Source organism: Pholcus phalangioides, unplaced genomic scaffold, assembly GCF_987345545.1.
Source record: "Pholcus phalangioides strain wild (caught in Gottingen) unplaced genomic scaffold, Ppha-v1.0 ptg000012l_1, whole genome shotgun sequence".
Lineage (NCBI taxonomy): Eukaryota > Metazoa > Arthropoda > Arachnida > Araneae > Pholcidae > Pholcus > Pholcus phalangioides.
Window position 1 is genome coordinate 17,783,933 of NW_028301605.1, and position 27,270 is coordinate 17,811,202.

The 27,270-nt window shown below is 40.2% G+C and overlaps 1 protein-coding gene across 1 annotated transcript; it reads right to left on the reverse strand.

The window, feature by feature from the left end:
- Window positions 1-27,270, reverse strand: LOC149079700 (cobalamin binding intrinsic factor-like). The gene is made up of 10 exons (XM_089240307.1): window positions 27,135-27,270; window positions 16,417-16,563; window positions 16,128-16,256; window positions 15,097-15,511; window positions 14,729-15,000; window positions 7,567-7,730; window positions 5,051-5,252; window positions 4,775-4,952; window positions 4,485-4,672; window positions 1-1,396 (listed from the first exon to the last, which is right to left on the reverse strand). Exons 1-10 carry the CDS (start codon window positions 27,262-27,264, stop codon window positions 1,332-1,334), a joined length of 1,890 nt encoding a protein of 629 aa, XP_089096433.1. The 5' UTR covers window positions 27,265-27,270; the 3' UTR covers window positions 1-1,331.

The window sequence follows — 27,270 nt, forward strand, 5'->3', positions numbered from 1 at the left end:
TATTTCAACGACCAATTTATTCAGAGTCCAGTGCATCTACAATTCAATATTATGTACATTGATATTGCCAATGTCCTAAGTCTAGCCAGTTGGTGAAATGGCCGGCCACTCCACGTGATGCCTAGAATTCGGACATTGGTCATTACATATATAAGCCTTACACAGATGAAAGGGACAAAAAAAAAAAATCACAAAAATGTTTCGAACACTACCCCCCGCGAAAATCTTCCCACGTGATTTGAACACTGACTGTCCAAGTTGTGAACCTACGCAGGGCTTTATTTTGGAGCACATGAGCAGGGCTTTCCAGTTGATAGTTTAAAGTTTTCTTGCATCTCGATTAAATAGCGAAATTTCGAAGGAATTCAACTCGGGAATTGAATAGGTCTTACACGAATAACATTGGCTAACAATTTTGGCGAAAAACTTCCGCCCTATAATTTTTTGTTTTGATAACCCGTTAAATACCGAAATAAGAATTTAAACCAATCCCGGTACCGTTACAATCATTACCTCCTACAGTTACAGTCCACCCACCACGAGAAAAGACTTTGCCACGCCTACGTCACGTGATAAGTACATTCAACGAATCAGGAACTGTGACGCACAGCAGCTGAGTGGCGAGAAAAGAGAAAAATTTGGTGACAATACAGGAAAAACGTTATTTTACAAACGTGAAGAATACACGCAACTCTTCGTGTATAACGAAATAGCAACCATCTCTTACGAAAATGGCGTGTGTCCGTGAAGTATCAACCCCTTTCACAGAAAAGGCATGGCTAAGTCTCTTGTCGCGGTGACCGGACTATAAATACCATTTCTGGAATTATACAGATAACAAAGACAAAATACACAACTTCACATGAAACCTAGCAAGAAATGAATCATTGAAATTACACTTAATTCATCCTAAATATGAGGAAAAACGAAGCTATTATTAACAGGGTGGGGGGGGGGGGGGAGATAATGCTCACGTGTTTTCCTGGATTATGCACCAACACAGTCGCATGTTCGTTTCCTTAGATCAAATCTTGGAAGAAAGGCTCAATCAATCAATTTGTGAATGTAATCGTGCACATCATCATCATCTTCGTGAGATAATAATTACCATAATTGTAATCCATGGTCACCTGATAATCATCAGGATGCCTATTAATGAAAATAACTCGTTATAATAATCTAATGCTGCGGTCATTTTTTTTTTCAAGGTCACGGAATGTGTCCGAAAAATCCTTTTAACGCTCTCCTCGAGGAACACAGCTCTGTCCAATTACTCTCGACGTTCTTCCTCCTTCAATATCGGGTTAATGTCTCTATGAAATGGGGCTCTGCTAATAGTAGGGCTTGAGCCAAAAGGCTAGATGCTCGCCGTCTTTCGGATGGAGTTTACGGATATCTGAAAGAGGAAAAATATATTTATATATGCCAGACTCGGTGTAAACCAAGACAAGGCCCCCCGCACGAAGCTTGTGACGTCAATGAAGAAGGCCATTTCTCGTATTGCCATTGGATATATTGCAAAAGAAGGTAAAGATATCGCATGCGTCGGCCTGCTATATCCAATGGCAATAGGTAAAATGGCCTTCTTCAGTGATGTCACGAGCTTCGTGTGGAGGCCTTGCTCTATAGGTGGTGTTGTGTAAACAAGAACATATAAGTGTCGAGAGAGAGTAAGACGGCTTTTTTCTCAGCCCAATACATTCGAGAAATAGACCTTTTCTGCAAGATGGAAGTACAGCGAGGTGTATGGGACCGTGATTTTCGTATACAGGGTGATTAAAAAAGATTCATCCGATTTCAAAATGATTCTACACTTGAAATCGACCATTAACAAAAATCGCTAATAAAACGTAGACACATCCCCCCCCCTCCCCCGTATATTCACATATTACTTATTCTATTCCGTGCTTTTAATTTTTAAGAAATACACAGTATTGAAATCGGGTGATTCTCTCCAAGTCACCCTGTAAAAGTACTAACTTGATATCGTCCGCCGCATGCCAGAAGCACCAATGTACAATTTTTCTTCTTTTTTTTTTTATCAGGTGTTTGGATACCTTGTTTTGCTACCTAAGTTGTGCCTGAAACTCGAGTGCGTATTCCTATTGAAACACATGCTACAAAACATTTTAGGAAAATAACTTCCATAGAATAACATGGGTACAGAGTAAACATTTAAACGATATCTCCTACGTTCTTTTTTTTTTTTTTTTGCAAGGACATTGCACATTCGTGATTTTGGCACGACGGAGCCGATATATTGATTATTGTACAGGTAGAATTTGACGAAATTGCGTTGTGTGATACATGGTAATTAGCTCAGCTAAATAAATGCATTCTTTAGTTTTGACGCATTTTTAAATAAAAATAAATTTCTTGTTTGGGAGTTTTTATTTTGGAGAATCTCTCGTGACCCCCCTCCCCCCAGTTCGTAATGCGTAGATCCACGGTTCGCGCACTACTGCTCTATGGTCTCGTGTAAAATTTGAATATACATGGCCAGTGGCGTCGGAGCCGGGGGTGCTATGGGTGCTCGAGCACCCACGGAAGTTTGTAAAACAGGTCCGAGCACCCACAGAATTGATTCAGAAATCGAAATTTCCTACATAGAACTCAAGACGAGCACCCACAGGTTCGAAACACTTCCGACGTCCCTGTACATGGCAAATTCAGTCAAAAAAAAACCCCATTATACATATTTTAGAAAGTACATCTTTCAGTGTCATTTCAGTACAAAATAAAACAAGTACACTTTTAAAAAAAAAAAATCTAGAAGGAGTTGATTCCTTGTCGGTGTCATTTTTTGACAACTGCTGAAATTTTACGTGTGCGGAGATTTATAAAACCGCAGCAAATGGAATCTAACCAGCTTTGTGTTTAGATTCCATTGCTGCGATTGCTAGAATCTAGCTTTACAAGATTTCATCTGTAAATAACGGTAAAATAAAGGCAAACTGTACATTAAGGTACCCTCAACTAACCATTTTAGCCGATTAAAACATCCACTCTAATTAATTATAAATCAGTGTATTTATGAGTTGTTTCAATTAAAAATATTCTAACAGCACCAATTTACATCCGTTCTTATATAAAAAAAATTCTATACGTTTTAATGTGAGTGGACCACAGAGAGCTAAGCTGAGGCGGACTCGAAAAGAAAAGTCATATGGTCGGTCTCCACCGGGAATAGAATACAGGTCTTCTTGCAAACCGGGCAAGTGCGCTACCATATACACCACTGGAGACACGACCCTGCTGCCTTCCTTATTTCACGCAATTGTGGCATTAGGTACTGTAGTAGAGGCATCAGTAGTCTCTCAATGTCTCTACTTGAGCAGTATATGGGTAACGCATTTGCCCGGTTTACAAGAGGCTTGGGACTCGATTCCTGACGGACAGCATATGACTTTCCTTTCCGAATCAGTAAGTTTTCAAGTATTACGTCAGCAATTTTTTTTCAGCCATTTTTGACACCCCCCTCCCCCTTGTCAGCAAAATTCCGTCATCTCTGCCTCCCTACCTCTTATCACATATTGGTGGGATCAGAGACTGTACGAAGTGACCTTCCCCCCCATCAAACGATCAAAAAATCATATTTTGAATTCAAAAATATTTAAAAAAAAACCAAAATTGTGAAAGAAAATACCTTTTTATGTTAATATAATCAATTTCTGTGAATTTCAGTGCTATTCGAAGGGTAAGAACTCAAAATTTTCTTTTAAGAAATTCATTGTGACCCACCCTCTAAGCCATATAATGATGAATCTCTTAATAAATTCAATATAAAATCTGGCCCGTGGACCAAATTTGGTCCGGAGGTTATCTAAGTGGCTTGCCCCCTCAAACACAATTTTGTAAAAATGAACTAAGCGGCACATTTACATATCGCTTAGGTGACCCTTGACATAATTCCAAAGCATTTAGGCGACCCGTAGCACATTTTCAGACCACACAAGTAGGCCTGTGGCACATTCACAGATCACTAAAGTGACCCGCGATACAGTTCCAGAACACTTAAGCAATCCGTGGCACATTTAGAGATCCTTTCAGTGACATGTGGCTCAGTTTTAGAGCGCTTAAGTGACCCCCCAGTGTGGATCTACATCACTCAGGTTACCCCAGATTACTTAAGTGATCCGCGGCACAATTACGGATCACTTGAATGATACGTGGCACAGTTCGAGAGTACTTAAGCGGCCCAAACACATTTCTAGATCACTTGAAGGATCCACGAAACATTTTCAAATTACTAAAGTGGCTCTCTAGGAGACTTATCACTAGGGAGATTGTTAGTTCAGGTGCTCACAAACCACAGTTCAGGATGCCATTAAGAATATTTCATATTTTTATAAAGGGTGGTTGATGACGTAAGCATCATTCACCCCCCCCCCTCTCCATCAACAGTCAGCAAATCGGAATCCACCCATCGATGCTGACGTAATACTTGAATGATCCCAAAAAGGTTAAAGTATTAGAGTGCCTACCTTTTATGTACTTCGTCGCCCCGAGGAGTTTTAACCTCGCCGTGGTAGCGGTGGCGTTGTGGATCTGCGGTCGGAACGGCAGCGGTACCTTGCGGTACAGCGTCCAGTACAAGCTTCTCTCGATGTCTATCGATCGTCCAGCGATGGATTGGACAACCGGACCCCTGTTGCCCATCCAAATGTCGTGCCTGTTTAGGGGGAAATACAGAGAATCAATCCGGCCCTTTTTTCAGAAATAAAATAGTGATGTGTATAAAATCTGTTAATTGAATGGGTTATGCGACCCGTACTTGTATTTAGGATTGGCTTTGGCTGCGGCTTCCATGACGTCCAGGAAATTGGAATGCGGTGGTAGGGTCAGGGTGATGGTGTGCATCTCGTTCTTGTCTCCACCTCCGATCCACAGCGAGTAGTGGACGTGGAGTTTCTTCGTCTTCTTCTTGCCCCTCTTACCCTTATTGCTGGCTTCTGGAAAGATTAACGGGAACATGGCATGGAGTCTCGGAATAGTGGAACCCACATACGTGCAAAATACCAGTGAAACATGATATATATACAGTATTTACCGGTGCTGAGAGTCGAGCTGGGCATGGATTTGCAGTGGCGTTTGCTGATGGACGCCATGCTGTTCAGGTTCAGCGCCGGCAACGTGTAGAAGTTGTCGACTTCGCTGCCGAATGTACCGTCCCATTTCTGTTTGAGCTTGAGGTAGGTCATCGCCCGGCCCTTCGCCGACTCTGTACCTTGCTCTTGGGCCGCTATCAATGCCTTAAGAAGAGAAAATGGCGATGGAAAATGCATATCTATATTATTGAATACTATTATTTTTATAAATTGCAATTGACAAACGCTATCAGCCAGAAATCATGATTCATTTCCATGAAAATAGTAATTTTATTAGTAATTTTGAACAGATTCCAAGACATGGAGAAAGTATTTGGGGGGAGGGGGTGTGTGAAAGGGGGGCTTGTATTCCCGTATATACGGGACTCAAGCACGTACGCAGGAGGAGGGATGCGTTGCATGGAAAATTCATTATGGACGTCATTAAGGCGTAAATGACCTAATTTTCACGTCATATATGATACCATGTCACTACTTGATGTATAATCAGAAACCGATAATCGGGAAAATGATCGATTATTTTGAATAATTTTTTTTTTTCGTTTTGGATCATTACTGATTATTTCATGAATAATCGATATTTGACTATCGTATATGATGGGTGATTGCACATGATTAATTGTTGGTAATCATCGATTATGGATTACAGATTGTTTGTAATCATGTTTTGCACTGCGGATTGTGGGCAATCACGAATGTCCAATCAATAATAACTGATTGTTATAGTGTTCACGGATGGTCAGTGATAAATAACGATTGTAGATAATCACGAGTGATTGATTTAATAACCGTGTTATCGGTGGTCATGAATTATCAATCGTGAACCACAAGCTGTTAGCAATAACGAGTGGCCAATTTATACATTTTTGATTGTGGGTAATCACGAATGTGGTTTTTTTTATGATGACAAGTTTTCAATCATGGAAAGCAGATTATCTACGACCATAAATAATCGATAATCAATCATAAATGGGCCGTCATGAATTATGTATTTATTATTGACAATCACGATTGTGGTCAATCACTAATAACTTGTTGTTTGCAATCGTTAATGATCAGTTACGAACAAACGATTGTATGAATCGAGAATTACTGATTGTATGCTGTAACGAACATGTGTTCAATCACGAATAGCCGATTGTTGGAGATCAAGAATAATCAATTGTTGGAAATTAAGAATGCTTACAATCATAAATAGCCTCTTGTAGGAAACACGTGCACGTATCCCCTCCCCCCCAACCCTTAATAAATGCTGGTGATCCAACACCGTCTATAGTAGAAGGCCTCCGCGCGAAGCTCGTGGCGTCACTGAAGAAGGTCATCTCACCTATAGCTATTGGATATAGCAGGCCGACGCATTCGCCATATTTATCCCTTTTTTTTGTAGTACATGGCTACAGGTCAGATGAGATCTTCTTCAGTGACAACACGAAGTCGCTATAGTGGTCGAGTGATCATAGTGATGTACACGCATCGGGAGGTCCCGGGTACAACCCCCCCCCCCCCAACGTCACCACAGTGGTGGTCGGCTGAAGTTGGTTTTCTCTGGTTGCCAACTTCAAGGCAAAATTCGAGCCTGATCGCCCCGTTAAAAAGTCTTGTCACAGAGAGCAGCAGGCCTACAAACATTATATAAATATTAAATCATAACACTTCACTCACTTCACGTCTGCAATATAGATGGCAGCACTGAAAAATCATACTCGCTCAGACTGTTAGGTGCGCACACTTACACTTCTGGCACAACTCCGTAGGTAGTAAATTGCCCATGGCGATAGACCTGAGTTGTGCTCGGTTTGAAAGAAAGGAAAAAAAAAGACGACACGAGCTTCGCGTGGAGGCCTGCAGCTTTAAATGGTATTGGGCAGGGCCGTCTTAAGAGCATCATGGGCCCCCGGGCCAAGTGATTTTTCTGAGGCCGTACCAGGCACATTCTCCAAAATTTCAACTAATTCTAATTTTTGTGAGGCCCCTCTTCTCCTGAGGCCCCCGGGCCGTGCCTGGGTGGGCCCATTCGTTAAGACGGCACTGGTGTTGGGTGATCACGAATAACCGATTAATGGCTTTCATTCGTGCAATTGTAGGCAAGCACGAATTAAGAGCTCGCGAGTAGCCTACGTGATGACAGGCAACCTGCTAGGCTAGTCGGTGGCTTCTTCTGTTTCGTCTACATACGCGTGCTGTTTGTTGTCCTTGAATTGTTTGCTGAAATTTTCATCAATATATACGGCTTTCAGTCAGGGAAAGGCGCACTAGACAAACGTCAAGCTTGGGACGACCCACCGACGGTAGGAAAATCAAAGAGAATTGTGGAGCTTCGATCGCAACCGGTTTATTCGTGGGGCGGAGGAGAAAGAAGAGCACGCAATATAGGGGCGGCATACCAATTAATAACACCAAAGTCGAAGCAAGAGTATATGTGAGTTTTGCCTTTAGGTTTATGGCATACGTGACATACCTGTAGCGCTAGCGCAGTGCTGTAAACACTGCCGAAACTTCCGTCGCCCAACTGCCATTCGGTCAGATTCTTCGACACGTCCTGCTTCAGATGATTCCACTCCGGTGACGTGTTGTTACGTTGGCTGTAGCACGAGATGGTCAGCAGAGCGTACGCTTGCGTATCTGACAGAACAAACAAGCGTAAATTACAGATCTACACAAGCATCAGTAATATTGCAGAATCTTTCAGAAAAAATATCAATCACTAGAGACGGAATTTATGGTTTTGCGGCCTGTAGAAACTTTTTGCTGCCCTTCACCCGACGACTCATTCCTTCAATTCGCTGCCCTAAGCCATAGTCCGCTTAACCCCTTCCCCCCCCCCCCCGTAAATATGTCCCGTCTAAGTCACGCTGCTTTAGACCATTCACATGCGTACGCACTCTCTAGGTTATTAACTGACGTGGTTAAGCACCTCCTAGAGATAGAAGACCTCTGCACTGTTTGCCATAAACGTCATTCACACAGACTACCTAGCAAGTTTGCCACATTTTGAGACACAACATCCTATTCCGTTTCTTCTAATTTTGGCGTAGAATCTTCCTGATTGACTCACAAATACCGTATAGTGATTGGATGTGGGGCATAGAAATCGCCAATTCTGAGCCCGATCATTTCTTTTCCTCACAACGGATTTTTTTCCCCTGAATATTCTGAGGAAAAATGGACTACTTACTAACGTCACAAGCAGACTGCGGAGGCCTTCTATCTCTAGTAGGCGCTGCTTGGTTCCCCCTACTTACATACACATACTTGATCACTCACTGACCTGGCCCCTAACACCAGGTCACTGTTTTGGCCTCTCACTGACGTGGTTTCCCACTCTTTAACCATTCGCACACTCAACACTCTTGGTCGCTCCCACTCGCAAATTCTATAGGTCACTCTCCACTCTCACGCACCCTCTAGATCACTCCCGTACTTACACACTCTACGTCAGGGGTGGCCAACAGCTGGCCCGTGAAGTGATTTTCTGAGGCCTGCGACAAAGTAAAAGTACTATGAAAAAAATTAAATTTTGTGATTATTATTTGAACTATTCCGGTTCCAACAGCAGATTTCTTGATTAACAAACTGCTTACAAACTTCTTATTTCTAGTGACGAAATTAATTTAATAACTAAATAATGCAATTCAATTAATAAGCCCGCGACGCTATAGCTGACCATTATGTTGGCTCGCGAACAGAAAGAAATTGGCCACCCCTGCCCTAGGTCATTCTTTCGGCCACTCACTGACCTGCCCCCCCCCCAGAAAGAGGCGGATTTATGATTCTGCCGCACTCCCCCCCCCCCCCCCATCTCTAATTTTCTTGACCACCAATCCCTTTAACTTGCCGCCGTCCTAATCCTAAGCTGCAAACCTCCCCGCTCAGTCCACCACCCCGTAATCACTGCCACAAACCTCTCCATAATTCCCGCCTTATCTAAAAACCACTAATCCAGACAATTTTCGGAGAGACCTTAAAATTTTCCACCAAGCATTCCTCCGAAAGCCGTTCACCACGATAAGCCATCACACACACACACATCTCATCTCATCCGAACCTAATTAACCACAGGATCCTCACATCGAGACCCGACACAGATATCCCAAGCACGAACAAGGCGTCCTTTATGACAATCTTTATTTTTAATCATCATCATCATCATCAGAAACCACTTTGGCTTGTGTGGAACCCATCTTCGTTCCACACAGCAAACGAAACCAAAAAAGTAATGTGGAACTCGATACACACACGATTTCGCGGAATAATAATAATAATATTAGAACTAAGAAACACGACAAGATCTTCTTCTTTGATGGCATTAATTATATCCCGGCATTCCTCGAGACGACCCCCATTTGGTAATTTTGTTTATTTATCTGTCGTTATTTCACTCACATTTGACACATGGATGTCCATAAGGATGATACAGTATGACCCTGCTATTTTGAAAGAAAAACAAGTGTCTTGGAGGAAGAAGCATCCGGTTCAATGATGGCCGGTTTGAACAACAAGAACAATAAATTGTTCAATGTTCTTAAGGAATAAAAACCGGGGGTGAGAGAGAGAAATTGTTTATGATTGGATCTGATATGGCTTCTTTTTTTGAGACACGAATTCAGCAGCAACATGAGAAAGAAGAAGTCTTTGAGAGAGAGGTCAAGTGGTCATCGCTGCTTATATAACAACTTGTAGTAGTCATCTTTATCCGGTCTTTGTAGCGGGATCGTGGATCTTTTTCCACATCTTGGATTTCTGCAAGTTATTAATGCCAATAGATGATGAATCCAGTCCTCTTTTATTTTTTTATTGATCGATTGATTAGTTTTTTTTTTTTTTTTGTTTGGTCATCGTGTTACGAGGTGCTCGTCACGTCGTCGATTTTTTGTGTGTTTGATGCTTCTTTTATGCTTATAAAATGATATAATCGGCGTGGATCCGTAAACACATTGATGAGGTTGGAGTGGGGATTCGTGTTGAACGCCACGTCAACGTGCATCAAATCACGACTTTTCTGGGGTTTTTTTTTTTTTTTTGGAAAGAAAAGTAGAGTCTCATCGCAGATATTCGATGACATATGATCTTTGTTTTTAATGGTCTGCAGCTATGTTGGAAAAAAAATGGCGGTGTTGGATTATATCTCTCTCAAAATGTGTCGGGAAGTGGGACTTTAGGGGTTGATCAAAGCTGTAACCCAGAGGTTCTTAACCTATGGATCGCGACACAAACGAAGCTTAAGAGGTGGGTCGTAAAAATCAGTTACAGCGAGGGATTCCCTAGATATGGGTCATACACAGGGCCGCAACTAGATGCTTGGTCACCCGGGGCAAGCGAGCATTTTGACGTCCCGTTGTAATGTTGAAGGAGAGGTTTCAGAATGAAATTTGCGCCCCCTCGGGTCCAGCCCCCGGGGCACGAGACCCGCCTGCTCCCCCCCCCCCCAGTTGTGGCCCTGGTCGTACAAATCCAGTTACAGCCAAGGATTCTTGAACCATAGGCTCCGGAACCTTGGAGAGGAGTCCATTTGTGTTCCCCCGCCAATAAATTTTATAAGGGGTCTGAGCAAATGAAAGTCATGCTTAAATGCTTTAAGGACTGTAACACTTTAGAAGAAATAATCTGCTTTGTGCTTGGAAGAAAGAAAACAACTTCTGCAGCTACGAGTTGAAATTAATGAGTTTCAGACCAGATGCATCGTCTCATTAAAGAGCATAACATCAAGCAAAGTTACATTTTAAACTGGTGCTGGACTTCAGGTATAAAGATGTGACCTTCTTTGAATAGCAGATACCAAACAAGAAGCCTTGGGATTCCATTTATAAATCCCGGCAAAGTTTCAATCTTTATACAGGGTGTCCAGCAAGTGCTAATGCGGCCTTTATCTCATCAACCGTCCACCGTAGAGGTATGATTCCAGTTTAAGAAAATGTTCAAAAGGCGCTCAAATATTACCCACGTGCCAGTTTTGAGAGCTAAAATGCAGTGCGTCACAAAATAAAAAAAAAATCTGAATTATTATACGGTCCCCTTGTTCCAATCAGGAAGTTGTTGTCCTGTTTCTTCCGAGACCAACAGAAAAAATTCCACGTTTCCATGTGCAATATTCACCAAGATACTTGAATTCAAAAATCGGAGAAAAGTCATGAAAGAACAGCTAAAAAAAAAAAACGAACGGACACGACGCTCCTTTCCCTCATTTATATGCTGTCCTTTCCCCCAACTTTTCTCCGATTTTCGAATTCGAATATCTCGGTGAATAATATTAAAAATGGAAACATGGAATTTTTTTTGGTTGCCTCGGGAGGTGCAGGACAAAAACTCTCTAATTGAAGGTTAGAGGACGAGGGGGACCGTATAAAAGTTTAGATTTTTTTTATTTTGTTGCACACTACCCTGTACCGTATTTTCACTCTCAAAACTAGTACAGGGTAATTTTTGAACGCCCTTTGAGCATTTTTTAAACTGAAACTATATACCTCTACGACACACTGTTGATGAGATAAAGGGTTCATTAGCATTTAGGGGTCATTCAAGTATTACGTAAGCAGATTTTTAGCCATTTTTGACCCCCCCCCCCGTCAGCAAAACACTGATTCCCCCCCCCCCTTGTCAGCAAAATTTCGTCAGCAGCCTAGAATATTTCATATCTTCAAAAAGGGTGGTTGATGACGTAAGCAACCTTCAACCCCCCCTCCCCCCCTTTGTCATCAAAAGTCAGCAAATCCGAACCCCCCCCCCCCCGATGCTGACGTAATACTTGAATGACCCCTTACAGGTCACCCTGTATACTGTAGGCTCTTAAAAATTGTTGTAGTTTCATCTCGCATCACGTTCTAATCGAACAAAACAATCCTTTGATGGCTTTTTCTCAGCCCGAGATATCAAGGAAACAGTATATCCGGAAAATAACTGTTTCCTTGAAATCCTTTTCACCCTAATAGTTTTCTCCCGCTCTTACATGCATATAGCATAAAAATACGCTATATGTGTGGGAAAAAATCATCATTAACAGGGGTCTAGAAAGAAAGGAGGGAAATAAAAAGCAACTTCCGTAGAGGATAGGGTTACCACAAAGCTCCACGATGGTGAAGAGAGAAGATAGAAAACGCAGAATTTATTCCACTGGCGTTTGGACGCGACATTACGTTCGCGATCGTAAAAGGGGGTTTAAAGTAACTGCACGTCATTTGAAAACTTGTTTTTGAAAGCTTGTGTCTCTCTAATGTCAACAGTTGCAGAGATATCTCCAGTTTACAATTAACAACTTTGCAAGAAAATTAACAAGTTTCCATAAACAATTTGGGACACCCTGTATAAGTAATTTGCATTTGGACCATTAATGAATGCCAATGGATGATGAATCGAATCCTTTTATAATTGATGATATGTCTTCAACCTCACGCCACGAGATGCTCGTCACGTCGTCATTTTTCTTCAATGCCCAGGCAATTAATGAATCGTGGAGACATTGTGAGCTCTTTTCGAGCAACGTGCATCAAATCACGATTTCTTTTTTCCTCCTCTGTTTGCCATCGGATGATATATATTCGATGACATCTGATCTCATTGGATGTAGTTCACCGCAATCTTGTTTATTGCAACGTTGTATTATTTTAAATAGTGTCCTGTCGACAAGAGTCTGCTTGTCAGTGTAAAAGAAAGAGTTTGCTTGCTCGCCTTTACTCTTTGACAGAGGTCATATTTACTGGATAAGTAATGTCAGAGATCTGAATTTTGACGGAAAAATCCACTATATGGCGCTCTTTTAGTGTTCTTATCGAAGAGGAATGTTTTAAACAAGAATACGAATCCTCTTTCGGAGTCGAACACACACTCTCGTCGCTGAATAGATCAGAGAAAAATAATTTTGAAATCAATGACAAATCACAGAAATGATGAGAGAATTAATTTAATTGTAACAAACAACTCCATGATTTGCGATAGTTCAGAATTAATGAAAACCAAGAATTTCGGAATTGACGAGAGAAATAATTTCGGAATTAATGAAACCAATAATTTCAGAATTAATGAAAAAAATAATTTCAGAATTAATGAAACCAATAATTTCAGAATTAATGAAAAAAATAATTTCAGAATTAATGAAAAAAATAATTACAGAATTAATGAAACAAGTAATTTCAGAATTAATGAAACCAATAATTTCAGAATTAATGAAACCAATAATTTCAGAATTAATGAAAAAAATAATTTCAGAATTAATGAAACAAGTAATTTCAGAATTAATGAAAAAAATAATTTCAGAATTAATGAAACAAGTAATTTCAGAATTAATGAAACCAATAATTTCAGAATTAATGAAACAAGTAATTTCAGAATTAATGAAACAAGTAATTTCAGAATTAATGAAACCAATAATTTCAGAATTAATGAAACAAATAATTTCAGAATTAATGAAACCAATAATTTCAGAATTAATGAAAAAAATAATTTCAGAATTAATGAAACCAATAATTTCAGAATTAATGAAACCAATAATTTCAGAATTAATGAAACAAATAATTTCAGAATTAATGAAACCAATAATTTCAGAATTAATGAAACAAATAATTTCAGAATTAATGAAACCAATAATTTCAGAATTAATGAAAAAAATAATTTCAGAACTAACGCCATTTCAGAATTGATGAGAGAAATAATTTTTTAAAAGTAATTTATGGCAGTTCAGAACTAATGCGAGAAAAATAATTTTAAAAATTTTAACTCGAGAAATAATTTTAAAATTAATAAAAGTTCGTAATTGATGAGAAAAATAATTTCAGAATCGATAAGCATTCAAAATCAATAAAGATATTTAAGAATTAATTAGGGGATCCCACTGGCTACCAGCTAAAGCACTGGTTAGTGAGCTCAATTGGCTAGAATCACTACGAGACCAGAACTTCTCAATGCATTGGATCTAACCGGACACGGCTCTGGAGCCGGGGTCTTAAGTGTATGGGGGGGGGGGGGGCACATGATGACGAGATTTAGACCTAATGAGGACTTCGATTTTTGAGAGTTAGTATGCAAACTGGAAGTCAGGTACTTTTAGCGAAATAAGGGCCTCAGAATATCATTTTCCGAAGGCCCATAGTGCTATTAAGACTGTGCGAGACATCAGAAGAAACTAATTACAGAGGCATCCGTCTATCGGAACTATGCCCGTCTTGCAGCTTGTCTCATCCGCTTGGTTGTCCTTTATTTCTAAGCGAATCAGAGCGCCATCTCACCCGCTTGGTATTTCTAAGCGAGTCAGAGTGCCAAGTTGGGCACAAAAATTAGAATAGCATTCATACAGTTTCGCACCATTTTATCCATTTTCTTATAGTAAGTTCTTTGACATCAAGGTCTGGATCCTAACTGGATTTGGATTTAATCTGGACGCTTACCCTCACTCTCTTGGACATTGATATTGGGTGGATAGGCCTTGATAAGCCGATAAAAAAAAAGTACTTTGGTTGATGTTACGCTGGTGGTGGTGGGGAGTGGGGAGGTAGGCCTTTCTCGAATATAATGAAAAAAGTCCGGTGAGAGTAGTTTCAATGTGGATTGAAGCATGTATTATAGTCACGTGACATTGTCCGTATGATACGTGATAGGGTTCTATAATAGAGGAATGTCAATGTTTCACTTACCAAGCCACCTTTGTTCCTGACTCCTCCTGTAAGCCATGTTTTTCATCCTCCTGATGACCTGTGCATCCGGGCTGCTGCCGTCTCCGGCGTTGCACAGAGCCAAGTACACTATGGGAGCCACAAAAAGCTTCTTGGTCCTCCTGTGGGACATCTCCTTGCGCAGCAGCTTGAGCAGGTTCACGCCGTAGAAGTTCCTCGGGTTGTGGCAGGTTACCAGCAGTGCGTGGACGTAGTGGGCCAGCTCGGGCAACCGCAGGGGCGATTCGTCATTTCTAGTAAGTCGAATGAGAAAGACAATGACAACTTTTGGAGATTTGCTCATCAAACCTATCGTTCCAGTGAAGTGCTTAGAAAAAACGGGCTCTTACTTCATTAGATCGACGGCTAAACGAACCTCCAACTGCTTCGCGCTGAGCTGGCCTTCGAAATTGTCTGTGTCGAAGTAGGTGTGATTGGCAAGGTACAGGGCGACGGCCATCTTGGCTGTCGATCTGCCCCATCCCCATTGCTCGTCTCTTTCGTCCAAGATGTGCCGGATGCCGATCTTGAGCGAATCCGCGGACGAAGGTAAGGACGACAGCAATGGGAGACGAACGTCACCGCGGCCCTGCTGGTCATCGTAGTCGTCTGTTACTGTCTTTTCTTGCTGCTGATGGGGCGTCGTCGCGGCCGAAGATGCTTCGGTGATGCTGCTGGATTCCCAGCGTAGGCTAGGCGTTGTCGGGACTTCTTTGAGGGTGGTCTCCTCTGGTGTTGGATCGAAGCCGTATTCGAAGTAGTAATCTGGAAGGGAATCATGAAATTACGAATAATGATTAACTATTTGAACCAATATTCAATACTATTTCTTGTAAGATACTGCCTCAGGGATTACCCCCCCCCCCCCGAGTTCCGTGGAATGCTAGTTGAGAAAAGCAGGTAAAGAAAAAGTGTTAACAAAAGTGTCACAAACTGTTAACGACCCAATAAAAAAATTATTTTGGACCGGTATGGGTGGAAAACTTCCAACAGGTAAATAGGTTTTCATCATTTAAGGCCCTTTGCCTTAACGATGGGCACCCCGGCCCCCATAATATTTTAAACTAGTTTGACCAATCAGAGACCTTTTCTGTACTATAAGGAACTTATTACGGTTTAGCACAGTGGTTCTCAACTTTTGTCACTCACCCTTGCCCTTTTCATCTGTGGCTCCCCAGAATAGTTTGGCAGATGCCTCTACCTATAAAAGAACCACTTCAAAGCATAAACAGGTACACAAATTTATATTTTCAGCTCGTGGTGACGCCCTTGACAAAGGTTGTGACACCTCTATGAGCCGCGACCCCACACCTCCACAAAAAAAAACACCGTGAACCTCTTGGGGTCCATCTAGTTTTAGAATCACAACTTGACTTCTTACCGCAATTTTCTTCATCTTCCCCAGAAGAGCAGTCTGGCATGTCATCGCATCTGGCAGCTTTCGGGATGCATTCATCCGTCTCACATCTGAAATGTAGGCTCTTCTGGCAGCCATTGATGTTTACCTCTTCTATTTGAGCCAAGAAAGGATAAAAATTAATTTAAAAAAAAACAAAAAAAAAACCAGCCAATACGCATTACTTCAAACCAGTATTATTGTCCCCTATAACAGTAGACCGGTGGTGTACCAGGGTAAAGTTAAGTAAAGGTAGCGTCGATGTCATTCTTACTGTCGAACGGACTCCTTTTACGGCAGTACAGCTCGTCGGACCCGTCGGAACAATCTGGAGGCCCGTCGCACCAGCCTTTCCTCATTATACATTGGCCATCGTCGCACGGTAAGTGACCGAATTCACACGCCTCCGAGGCATCGAAACCTGCAAAAACATGAGAAAACACCATCATAACCACGAAACACAAGATTACACGTTTCCGGAAAAAAAGTGAAATACCACAATCAGAAAAATTACTCACAGACTCCGGACAGAGAGAAAGTTATGTAAGCACAGACGGTATCTATACTCTATTTCTTTTGAAAGAAGCAGATGTTATCCCATCACTAAATATTTAAATTCGGAGAAAGGCGGGGGTGGGGGAGGGCAGAAATTCAGAAAAGGGCAATAAACATTAATTCAAGAAAAGACAGAAGTTCCAATGGGGAAATGAAGCAAGATTAGGATATTCAGGAAAGAACATGGGGTGGGGGCGATTCAGAAAAGGATAAAGAAGGGTGGCAAAAATCCAGGAAAGGATAAACAACGGAGGCATAAATTCAGAAAAAGATAAAAAACGGGGGCAAAAATTTAAAAAATGATATAGAAGGGAGGCAGAAGTTCAGAAAAGAATGAAGTAGGGGAGGCAAAAAATTCATAGAAGGATAAAGAAGGGTGGCAGAAATTCAGAAAAGGCAAGGTTAAAAGCATAAATTCAAGATGAACATACCGTAAGAATGGCATAGTGAGTGACCGTATGAGTGACCATGTGAGTGACCGTATGAGTGACCATGTGATTGACCACATGTGTGACCTAGTGAGTAATGGTCACTCACTTGATCATTCATATGGCCATTTACTCAACCATACAGACACTGATACTCACTTACTCTCACACGATCACTCACTTCGTCACTCATACAGTCAATCGCACACTCACTTGATTACTCATACAGTCACTCACTCACTCATATGGTCACTCACTTGATAACTCATATGATTATTTTCTAAACCATATGGTCACTCACACTTGCTTACTCATATGATTATTTACTCAACCATATAGTCACTCACACTTGCTTACTCATATGATCACTCACATGGTCATTCATACTGTCACTCATACGGTCATTCACACTGTCACTCATACGGTCATTCACACTGTCACTCATACGGTCATTCACACTGTCACTCATACGGTCATTCACACTGGTCACTCATACGGTCATTCACACTGTCACTCATACGGTCATTCACTCACACAGTGGATTACACACTCACTTGGTCATTCATGCATGCACTCACTTACTCATGTGGTCATTTACTCAGCCATATAGTCACTCACACATACACTCACTTACTCATGTGGTCATTTACTCAACCATATAGTCACTCACACATGCACTCACTTACTCATGTGGTCATTTACTCAACCATATAGTCACTCACACTTACTTACTCATATGGTCATTCACTCACACAGTGGATCACCTACTTATGTGGTCACTCATACGGTCACTCAATCGTACACTCATTCACTCATACAGTCAATCGTACACTCACTCACTCGTACAGTCAATCGTACACTCACTTGGTCACTCACTTACTCATACGGTTACTCTAACGGTCACTCACGCAGTCAGTCACTCATGCGATCAGGGCAGGTGAAATGCTAGATGCGATATGTCCGGGGCGAAATTTCCCGATCCCCCCTCCCCCTACGATAGGTCGATTAGGGGCCGTTCAAGTATTACGCCATCATCGATGGGGGGAAGTGGGTTTCCGATTTGCTGACTTTTGATGACAAGGGGGGGGGGGGAGTTTGGATAAGGCTTACGTCATCCACCACCCTTTATGAAAATATGAGTTAGGATTCAGAGGGGCAGAGCTGATGACGAAATTTTGCTGACTAGGGGGGGGGGGGGTCAAAAATGGCTAAAAATTTGCTTACGTAATACTTGAACGGCCCCTTAATGACCGGACGTCGGCAACGGTACCTTTCATTCTCGCCATCAAAATAGTCATCGGGTGCTGGCATAATTATTACTAGAAGAACGTGTTATCACGTCGGAGAAATTTCTATGTCCCTCTCTAAATGAAGACATTTTATATAGACTCCACTCGTCATTCATCATGAAATATGATGGCTAATTCTCCCCTCCCCCCTCCCCTCCGTCCTTCCATTTTGAGGAAGAGTCTCATCGTCAGGGAGGGGGGGGGGAAATGAAATTTGTTATTGACACGCGGAAGCTAAAGATTGTTATTATGTTACAACTAATATAATAATGATCCGAAGGATGCTTATTGGGCAAGAATGAATGACGAGATAAAAAGAGATGAGAGAGAGAGAAAGAGATCGGGAAAATGAGAAAAAGGAAGAGATAAGACGTGCAACAAGACAACGTATTGACAGCCATTGATCGGAATTGAGAGCGAATCTGGAACGTGACACTGGGTGTGACCTCCTCTTCTTCGATAGACCGCATGTCCGCGCTACTTCCAATCTTCTCCTAGATCTGAATTTATAGAAAATCAATCGAATTCGATGATTCATCGTCTGTCGTGGATAGCGTGGGTGGCTCGTCTCACTTTGATTCCATTTCTGGAGATGTCGGCCCGTGACGTGGTGGGTATCGAAATTTCGCTTGACGTGAAGAAATTGAGCAGCAATGATTCACGGCAGAAAAAAAAATGTCTCTCCGATAAGCAAGGTTTTGGTTTGTGTTGCACCAAATACAGGGTGATTATGATCAAGGTTCACTCCCGAACTCTGAGTAGTTTTTCCTCAAAAACTGCTTATCCGAATGCAGCCAAATTTTTTAGGATACCTTAATGAGACCATGGGAGAGAGATCTTTGAAATAAAAAAAAAAAAGTCAAATTTTCGACCACCAGGTGAGAAAGTGGCGCTTTTTTATTGCATTTTACATTTTCCTATGGTGCATATACCAAGTTTCGATGGAATACGTCTACCCGAATGGACGCTATATAGGTCTGAGTAGTTTCAGTATATTGACACTACTATGAAAGAGATCAATGTAGCTCCCGTCGCCGTCGGTATACTGACACTACCTATGTAGCGCCCGTTTTGTGTGGAGAACGTATTCCATTGAGATACTTAGTATATACAAACTGTATATTGAAACTTAGCTGCATGGTCCATGGGGGAAAAGGAAAATTCGATTGAAAAGCGCCAATTTTTTGCCCCCTGGTGGTTTGAAAATTTAACTATTTCTTTATCTATATATATAAAATTGATTTTCTGTGTGTCTGTGTGTCTGTGTGTGTGTGTGTGTGTGTGTGTGTGTGTTCTCTATACAAATCTACAATTTTGGATCGATCGTTGCCAAAATTTGCATATGTACCAAATGGGACCCGAATTAGGCTACTTTAAAATTTCGTCAGAGCAGGGCAAATGCCCCAAATGGGCAAAAAACTGTCCGGCAACAATGGTTTTTGGGCCTCAACAATCACTTTCCGAACGTTTACTTTGGTTACCGTGGTTCCCTAGCAATGCGTTTCAGACATGCATATGCCTTTACAATGGTTTGTCACTTCATTAATGCTGCCAGTTATGTATAATAGTTTATGCCTTTATAATGGTTTGCCACATTTTCAATATTCTCAGTAATGAGGCTTTTGGAATAGACAGCATCGCTTTGAGGGTCAGGAAAAGGGTGATCCTCCTAGAAATCAGTGTTATAATTGCCGATTCTATTGTATAAATGCGGAAATTTAGTGGGGTTTTCTGTCACATCAATAATTTTAAAAATTGTATTGAAATCTCGATTTTTGAAATATTGAGGTCGCTTAGAGATAGATATACGAAGCCCAGGAGATTAAATACGAAGTAATTAGCCGGACCTACTTTGAGTTGGATATCCATGCAATGACATTGATTTCAACTTTTTATTTATATCTTCTCAAGCATGAAAATTAATGTCTTCGTATTGTCTTTCGATATTTATTTGCATAAATTCATATAGTTTAGGATGTTTTTAAAATTAGTTTTGGGCCCCGTAAAGTGCATCGAAAAAATTCCACAGCTTTAATTAAGCATTTTTGGAAGCTCAAACAGGCAGAAATAGATAACTTGAAGTTCAGGGGGAGGGAATCGAAATACCTAACACCCATAAAAAGAAAGGGGGGGGGGATTATTCATTTCTACGTTTCTTTAAATTTAGATTTATTTCTTTTATGAGTCGCGCAGGACGTCGCCATATTGGTTTACTTAGACACGGTTTGCATGTCCCTCATAGAAAGAGGGAGATATCACGTGATCCAAAAAAGCCTCATTGAAGAAAACCCGGGCAACGCCGGGTATTATAGCTAGTTTATTTCATAAATTTAATTTCTCTCCAATGGTCTAATATTCTAAAAATTTGGCTGTATTTGTATAAGTAATTTTTGAGAAAAACTACCGAGTATGGGAACTTTGATTATAACCACCCCATATGATCAATTTTTGTTTATCTTATATTATTTTACCATTTTGATTATTTTTACATTATTTTATCATTTTGATTATTTTTTACATTATTTTATCATTTTGATTACTTTTATATTATTTTATCATTTCTATTATTTTTACATTATTTTATCATTTTGATTACTTTTTACATTATTTTACCATTTTTATTATTTTTTACATTATTTAATCATTTTGATTATTTTAACATCATTTTGTCATTGTGATTATTTCAGAAAATTCCGAATTAATTAAAGAAAAAATTTTTGAATATCTGATAACTCCAGAATGATCAAAGAAACAGTTTCGGAATTTCTCAAAATTCTGAAATGATCGAAGAAATAATTTCGGATCGCTGAAAATTTCGAGTTATTGAGAGAAATAATTTCAGAATTGATAAAAGGAATTGTTAGAGAATTAATAAAGGAAATAATTTCAGAATTAATAAAGAAAATAATTTCAGAATTAATAAAGGAAATATTTTCAGAATTAATAAAGGAAATAATTTCAGAATTAATAAAGGAAATAATTTCAGAATTGATAAAAGGAATTGTTAGAGAATTGATAAAAGGAATTGTTAGAGAATTGATAAAAGGAATTGTTAGAGAATTAATAAAGGAAATAATTTCAGAATTAATAAAGAAAATAATTTCAGAATTAATAAAGGAAATATTTTCAGCATTAATAAAGGAAATAATTTCAGAATTAATAAAGGAAATAATTTCAGAATTGATAAAAGGAATTGTTTGAGAATTGATAAAGGAAATAATTGCAGAATTGATAAAGGAAATAATTGCAGAATTGATAAAGGAAATAATTGCAGAATTGATAAAGGAAATAATTGCAGAATTGATAAAGGAAATAATTGCAGAATTGATAAAGGAAATAATTGCAGAATTGATAAAGGAAATAATTGCAGAATTGAGATAAAAGAAATAAATTCGAATTGACGGAAATTCAGAATCAGTAAAAAAAAAGGGGGGGGGGGAATAATTCCGCAATTGATAAAAGAAATAATTTCGGAATTGATGAAATTTACGAATCGATTGAAGTAGTAATATGCATTTTCAGAATTAATGAAGTCCTCGTGTGCGGTAGCCCAGGTAGATAAGATACTCGCATTAAGTACCAAAGGATGTGTCTAGAGGTGTCGTGAGTTCTCTACCCGGCTCGTCCTTGTCAGAAACTTTCCTGATGCAGGGTTACAAGAGAAACGGTGACACGACCACAGAAAAACCAACTAGCTGAGTATATAAAAAATGCTGCCGTTCGGAATCAGCAATAAATCGTAGGTCCCGGTCTAATTAGACCTCGTGTGCAGAAAATGATCGTGGTGCGACAAAAAAAAAATTATCAAATCAAGTCCTCAAATTAATGAAAGATATTTCACATTTGAAAACTGAAAATTCTTCAACGATTTGGTGTCGCTGTTGGACTGGGTCCAGGTCCTTTTCAGCCAACAACCATTAATACGCCACTGAAAAAGTCACACAGTCTCGAAGTACAAGTTTCCAATATTCACATGTAGAGAATGCACGTTAAATTAAGAAACATATCCACATAAAAAAAAAATTGCTATCATTTTTTTTTCAGGGAACAATTTCCTACCGCCTCCAGGCTATTCCAGGTCCCACAAATGAAACTGGAAAATATCTCCAACAAATTCTTATCATTTTCCCCCATGATGCTAAACTTACGCATTGCTGAACACGAGACGCTCTATCTGAAAGGGAAAACATGGCAAAAAAGCCATAATTTGCTCATTCAATAACACGCAGGAACCATCATGGAAGCGTTTTTTCAACCTTTTTTATGATAAAGTTGTAGAATGTATAAAATTCTATGATCAGTTTCCATTTTTGATATTAATCGTTACAGAAAAGCTGCGTGTGATTACACATGAATTTCATGTTAAGAACAGAATAACTGCTTTTTTTTTTTGGAACATTTCAAAATGTTTCATCAATCGATTCCCAAATTTAAATCTATTTAAGTCGAATCCCGTTTTAACGAATACCGTTATAGCAAAAAATCTCGTTTTAATGAACACTTTTCTAATCCCCCTGATAAGTTTACATATTAACAATGCCAAAAACCTAGAATTCCTTCATAACGAAACTTCGTTGTAACGAATCGATTTCTCTGGTCTCTGGGAGTCCGTTACAACGGGAATCGACAGTATTTAAGAAAAATAATTCAAAATTTAATATCTCTATGTTTTAATGGTTTAAGGCCGGGGTCTTCAACACATGGATAATTTCTTTCATTCTAGAATCATTTCTTTCATTCTAGAATCATTTCATTTATTCTATAATTATTTCTTTTGTTTATTCTAGAAAAATATTTCTATCATTTGTTCTAGAAAAATATTTCTTTCATTTGTTCCAGAATCATTTCTTCCATTCATTCTAGAATCGTTTCTTCCATTCATTCTGGAATCATTTCCTCCATTCATTCTGGAATCATTTCCTCCATTCATTCTGGAATCATTTCCTCCATTCATTCTGGAATCATTTCTTCCATGCATTCTAGAATCATTTCTTCCATTCATTCTGGAATCATTTCTTCCATTCATTCTAGAATCGTTTCTTCCATTCATTCTGGAATCATTTCCTCCATTCATTCTGGAATCATTTCTTCCATGCATTCTAGAATCATTTCTTCCATTCATTCTGGAATCATTTCTTCCATGCATTCTAGAATCATTTCCTCCATTCATTCTGGAATCATTTCCTCCATTCATTCTGGAATCATTTCCTCAATTCATTCTGGAATCATTTCTTCCATGCATTCTAGAATCGTTTCTTCCATGCATTCTAGAATCGTTTCTTCCATTCATTCTATAATCATTTCCTTCGTTCTAGAATCATTTCTTTCACTCGTTCTAGAATTATGTTTTCATCAATCCGGAAATTATTTATTCCTTTTATCGAGGAATTCTTTCTTTCATTAACATTCTAGAATTAACTGGTTTTTCACCGTTTTCAATGATTTTCTGGAAATGAAAAGACATCCCTGCCCCTGCTGTATCATGTATAGGTATTTTTTTTCCCCACCTTATTTATGCTCGTATATCATCTTTCCAAATCAAACACTCACGGCCGTAGAGAAGAATTTTTCGTTCTAAGGAAGAGCACCTGCAAAGGATCACTACGAAGGTAAGAAAAGCCAAAATTAAAAATAAAACAAGAAAGATAAGTTTTTGCGGCCGATCAGCAGCAACGATCACAAAACCCATGATGATGGTGATCGGCCTGTTTTTAAGAAAGAGGAAAACAAAATAAATATTTTAATAATATAACAGAAAAAAATAACTTTTCCCGCCCTCCCAGCAGGTGCCTTTAAAAATGGCGGCACGATTGTGTTGTTGTCGTCTGTATCTCTTACCACAAGAAATACCGGTCCTTGATTGATGGTGGTGGTCGCTGGTAAAGTCACTTTACTCTTGAATCTCTGGAGTTGAACCTTTTTTCTATGTGGATGGATACCAGTGGTGGACATAGGCGTATTTACAGAAAGGGGGGCTATTGTCGGGCTATATAGCCCAGGGTGGCAAGTTCTGAGGGGTGGTAAATTTGAGGAACGAGTGGTCAAGAAAATTAGCAGAGTACGAGAAGGGTAGGACAGCTCACGTAATACTTGAAGGGCCCATTCACGGGGCTCTTTTTCGTTAGCCCCGGCCCATTCAAGTATTACGTCAGCGGTTTTTTTTAGCCATTTTTGACCCCCCGCCCCTTCCCGTCAGCAAAAGTCAGTAAAAATCTGAACCCCCCTTGTCAGGAAAAACTTCGTCAGCCCTGCCTTCACCTTCTAACGCACACGTGGGGTACGAGCCTCCCTAAGCCCCCCCCCCCCCCCAGAGACGATCACAAATTCGTTTTTTTATGCAAAAAATACTTAAAAAATAGTAATGATTAAAATATAGGAAGAAAATACCTTTATATGCTATTACAGTTGAATCCCGTTTTAACGAACACCGTTATAGCGAAAATCTCGTTTTAAGGAACACTTTTTAATCCCCAGATAAGTTTACATGGGATCAATGCAAAAACCTTGAATTTCTTTGTAGCGAAATTTCGTTATAACGAAGTGATTTCTCCCGTCTCCTGGAATTCGTTATAACGGGATTCGACTGCATAAGAAATTTCTGCTGATTTCGATGCTATTTGAAGGTCAAGAACTCGATCCATTTCGATCCATCCTCTAAGCGACATACATGCTGAACTCATGTCCCACCGGTCGAATGTGGCCCTCGGTGTTATCTGATGCGGCCCGCCACCTCAAACCTTTACCTCAGGTGCCGACAAACTAGGAAAAGCACCCTCTTCCCTGCCATCCCAGCAAATCCCAAACCCTTCCGTCCCTATCAATACTGACGTAATACTGGAATGACCCCAGACGTAAATACGTCTCTGCCTAGATAGCGATACACTACGTCAGTGAGCGACCAAACAGCGTTTACAAGCATGAGAGTAAACAAAAGATTGACCTAAAGAGCAAGAAAGCAGGTCAATGAGTGACCGAAAGAGTCTGCAGGCATATGAGTGACCTATAGAGCCAGAGACCAGGTCGATGAGCAATCAAAAGAGTTGTGGTTCTGAACCTTTAGAATCCCGCAACCCGGTCGAATTCCTTTTTTGAGCGGAAGGCCCGGACATAAACACGACTAATGAGGAAATACATGCGGAAAAAAATGAAACGATGAATTACTAACGGCCCGGGTTACACTGATGTCAGGGCCGGGCGGTTGAGAAACACTGACATCGAGAATGAGGGACTAGGGCACACACCCTAGTGAGTGACGAAAAGAGTAACCTAGAGGAGTGTGTGAGCATGGTAGTGAGCAAAAGAGCGACCTGCAAGTGACCAGGTCAGTGAGCAACCAAAAGAGTGATTTAAAGAGTTTCCAAGCATGTGAGTGATTTAGGGAGCAGGGGGACAAAGTCAGTAAGAGATTAAAAGAGTGACCTTATAGAGTGAGACCAGGTCAGTGAGAGACTAAAAGAGTGACTTAGAGAGTGCGTGTGAGCATGGGAGTGAGCAAAAGAGTGATCTGCAAGTGACCAGCATTGGCCTCACAGGGTCCAAATTCATGTTTTTTTAACCAATCCGTAACGGCGCCAACACGGAGAATCGGAGACCAGTATGCACCATGTTTGTACTCACAGACGGGAAGACCATAAATCCGCCTCTGGTGGAGGATTGGAGGACATCCATGGACAAAATTTAATTTGGGGAATTGAGTGATTGTGTAATAGCTTAAAGAGTAATTTTCCACACCCAAATCGGTCATTTAGACAGCTGACATTCATGAAAACGTAGTTGGAAGACCATTGTTGTCAAGCGATTGCGATATTGTTGCATCTCCGAAAGGAAATTCCAAACCGATACCAAATCCAAAACTTTTTTTTATGCTAGGTGTTCTTTACGAAACGTGTAAATCCAATCTTTTCTTTCGATTGTTGATGGAACAAATACAAAAAAAAGAGCCATTGTTGCGTAACAATGTTTAATATTGTTACTAATAATTATCCATTGTTACCATTACTTACCGTACTATAACAATTGTTAATTGTTCGTTTAATGCGTTTTAATGTTTTGAAGTTAACAATGTTTATGTGAGGAAATTATTTCACACCTCAGTTATAACATGAAAGAAGTGGTCGTTCAACAATGCTTTCAAAAATTGCGAAGTTTTCGAGAAATTCAGCAGCCAACAATCAGTGTCCTGGGCAAATATAATTTTTTTGGGGGAATCTTTCTTTGAGATAGAGGCGAAAGCAGGGTAAGGGGAGGGGCATGAGGGCCGTGTATGAAATATACAAAAATCTGCCGATTTCGGGGGCCCTGAAAATTTGTGGGTCCTGTACAAGTGCCCCGTTTGCCCACGCGAGAAATAGGCGCACTCAACAATTACTTCAATCCACCAATGAACAACAAAAATTGAAAAATTTTCAACTTATCTCTGTTAACTTTAACCTCATTATTAAAGACACATTTTGAAAGTATGAAAATTTCTCATTGGGGGCCCCCAAATCATCGAAATAGGGACCCGATGCTTGGATATTCAGTGGGGGCCCAAGGGCAGTACTTTTAGCGGAAAATTCTGTAATCAAATTTATCGTAAAAAAAGTCATATCCAGGGTCCTAAGGTTAAAGCCCTTCCAGTTATCCCCCCTCATATGGGCCCCCCCCCACGATCTCCATTTAGGGAAGCAATTTCATACACGCATTATCGATGGCATATCAATCAATCAATCATCACTTACCAGCATCGTGGGAAAACTCTTCGGCAACCATCGGACCGATCACCGCGGCCAATAACAACAACACTACAAAGGCCGGGGCCTTTAATAGCGGCCCTAGAAAGCCTGTCGCCATCCTCACAACACGTAACATTATCAC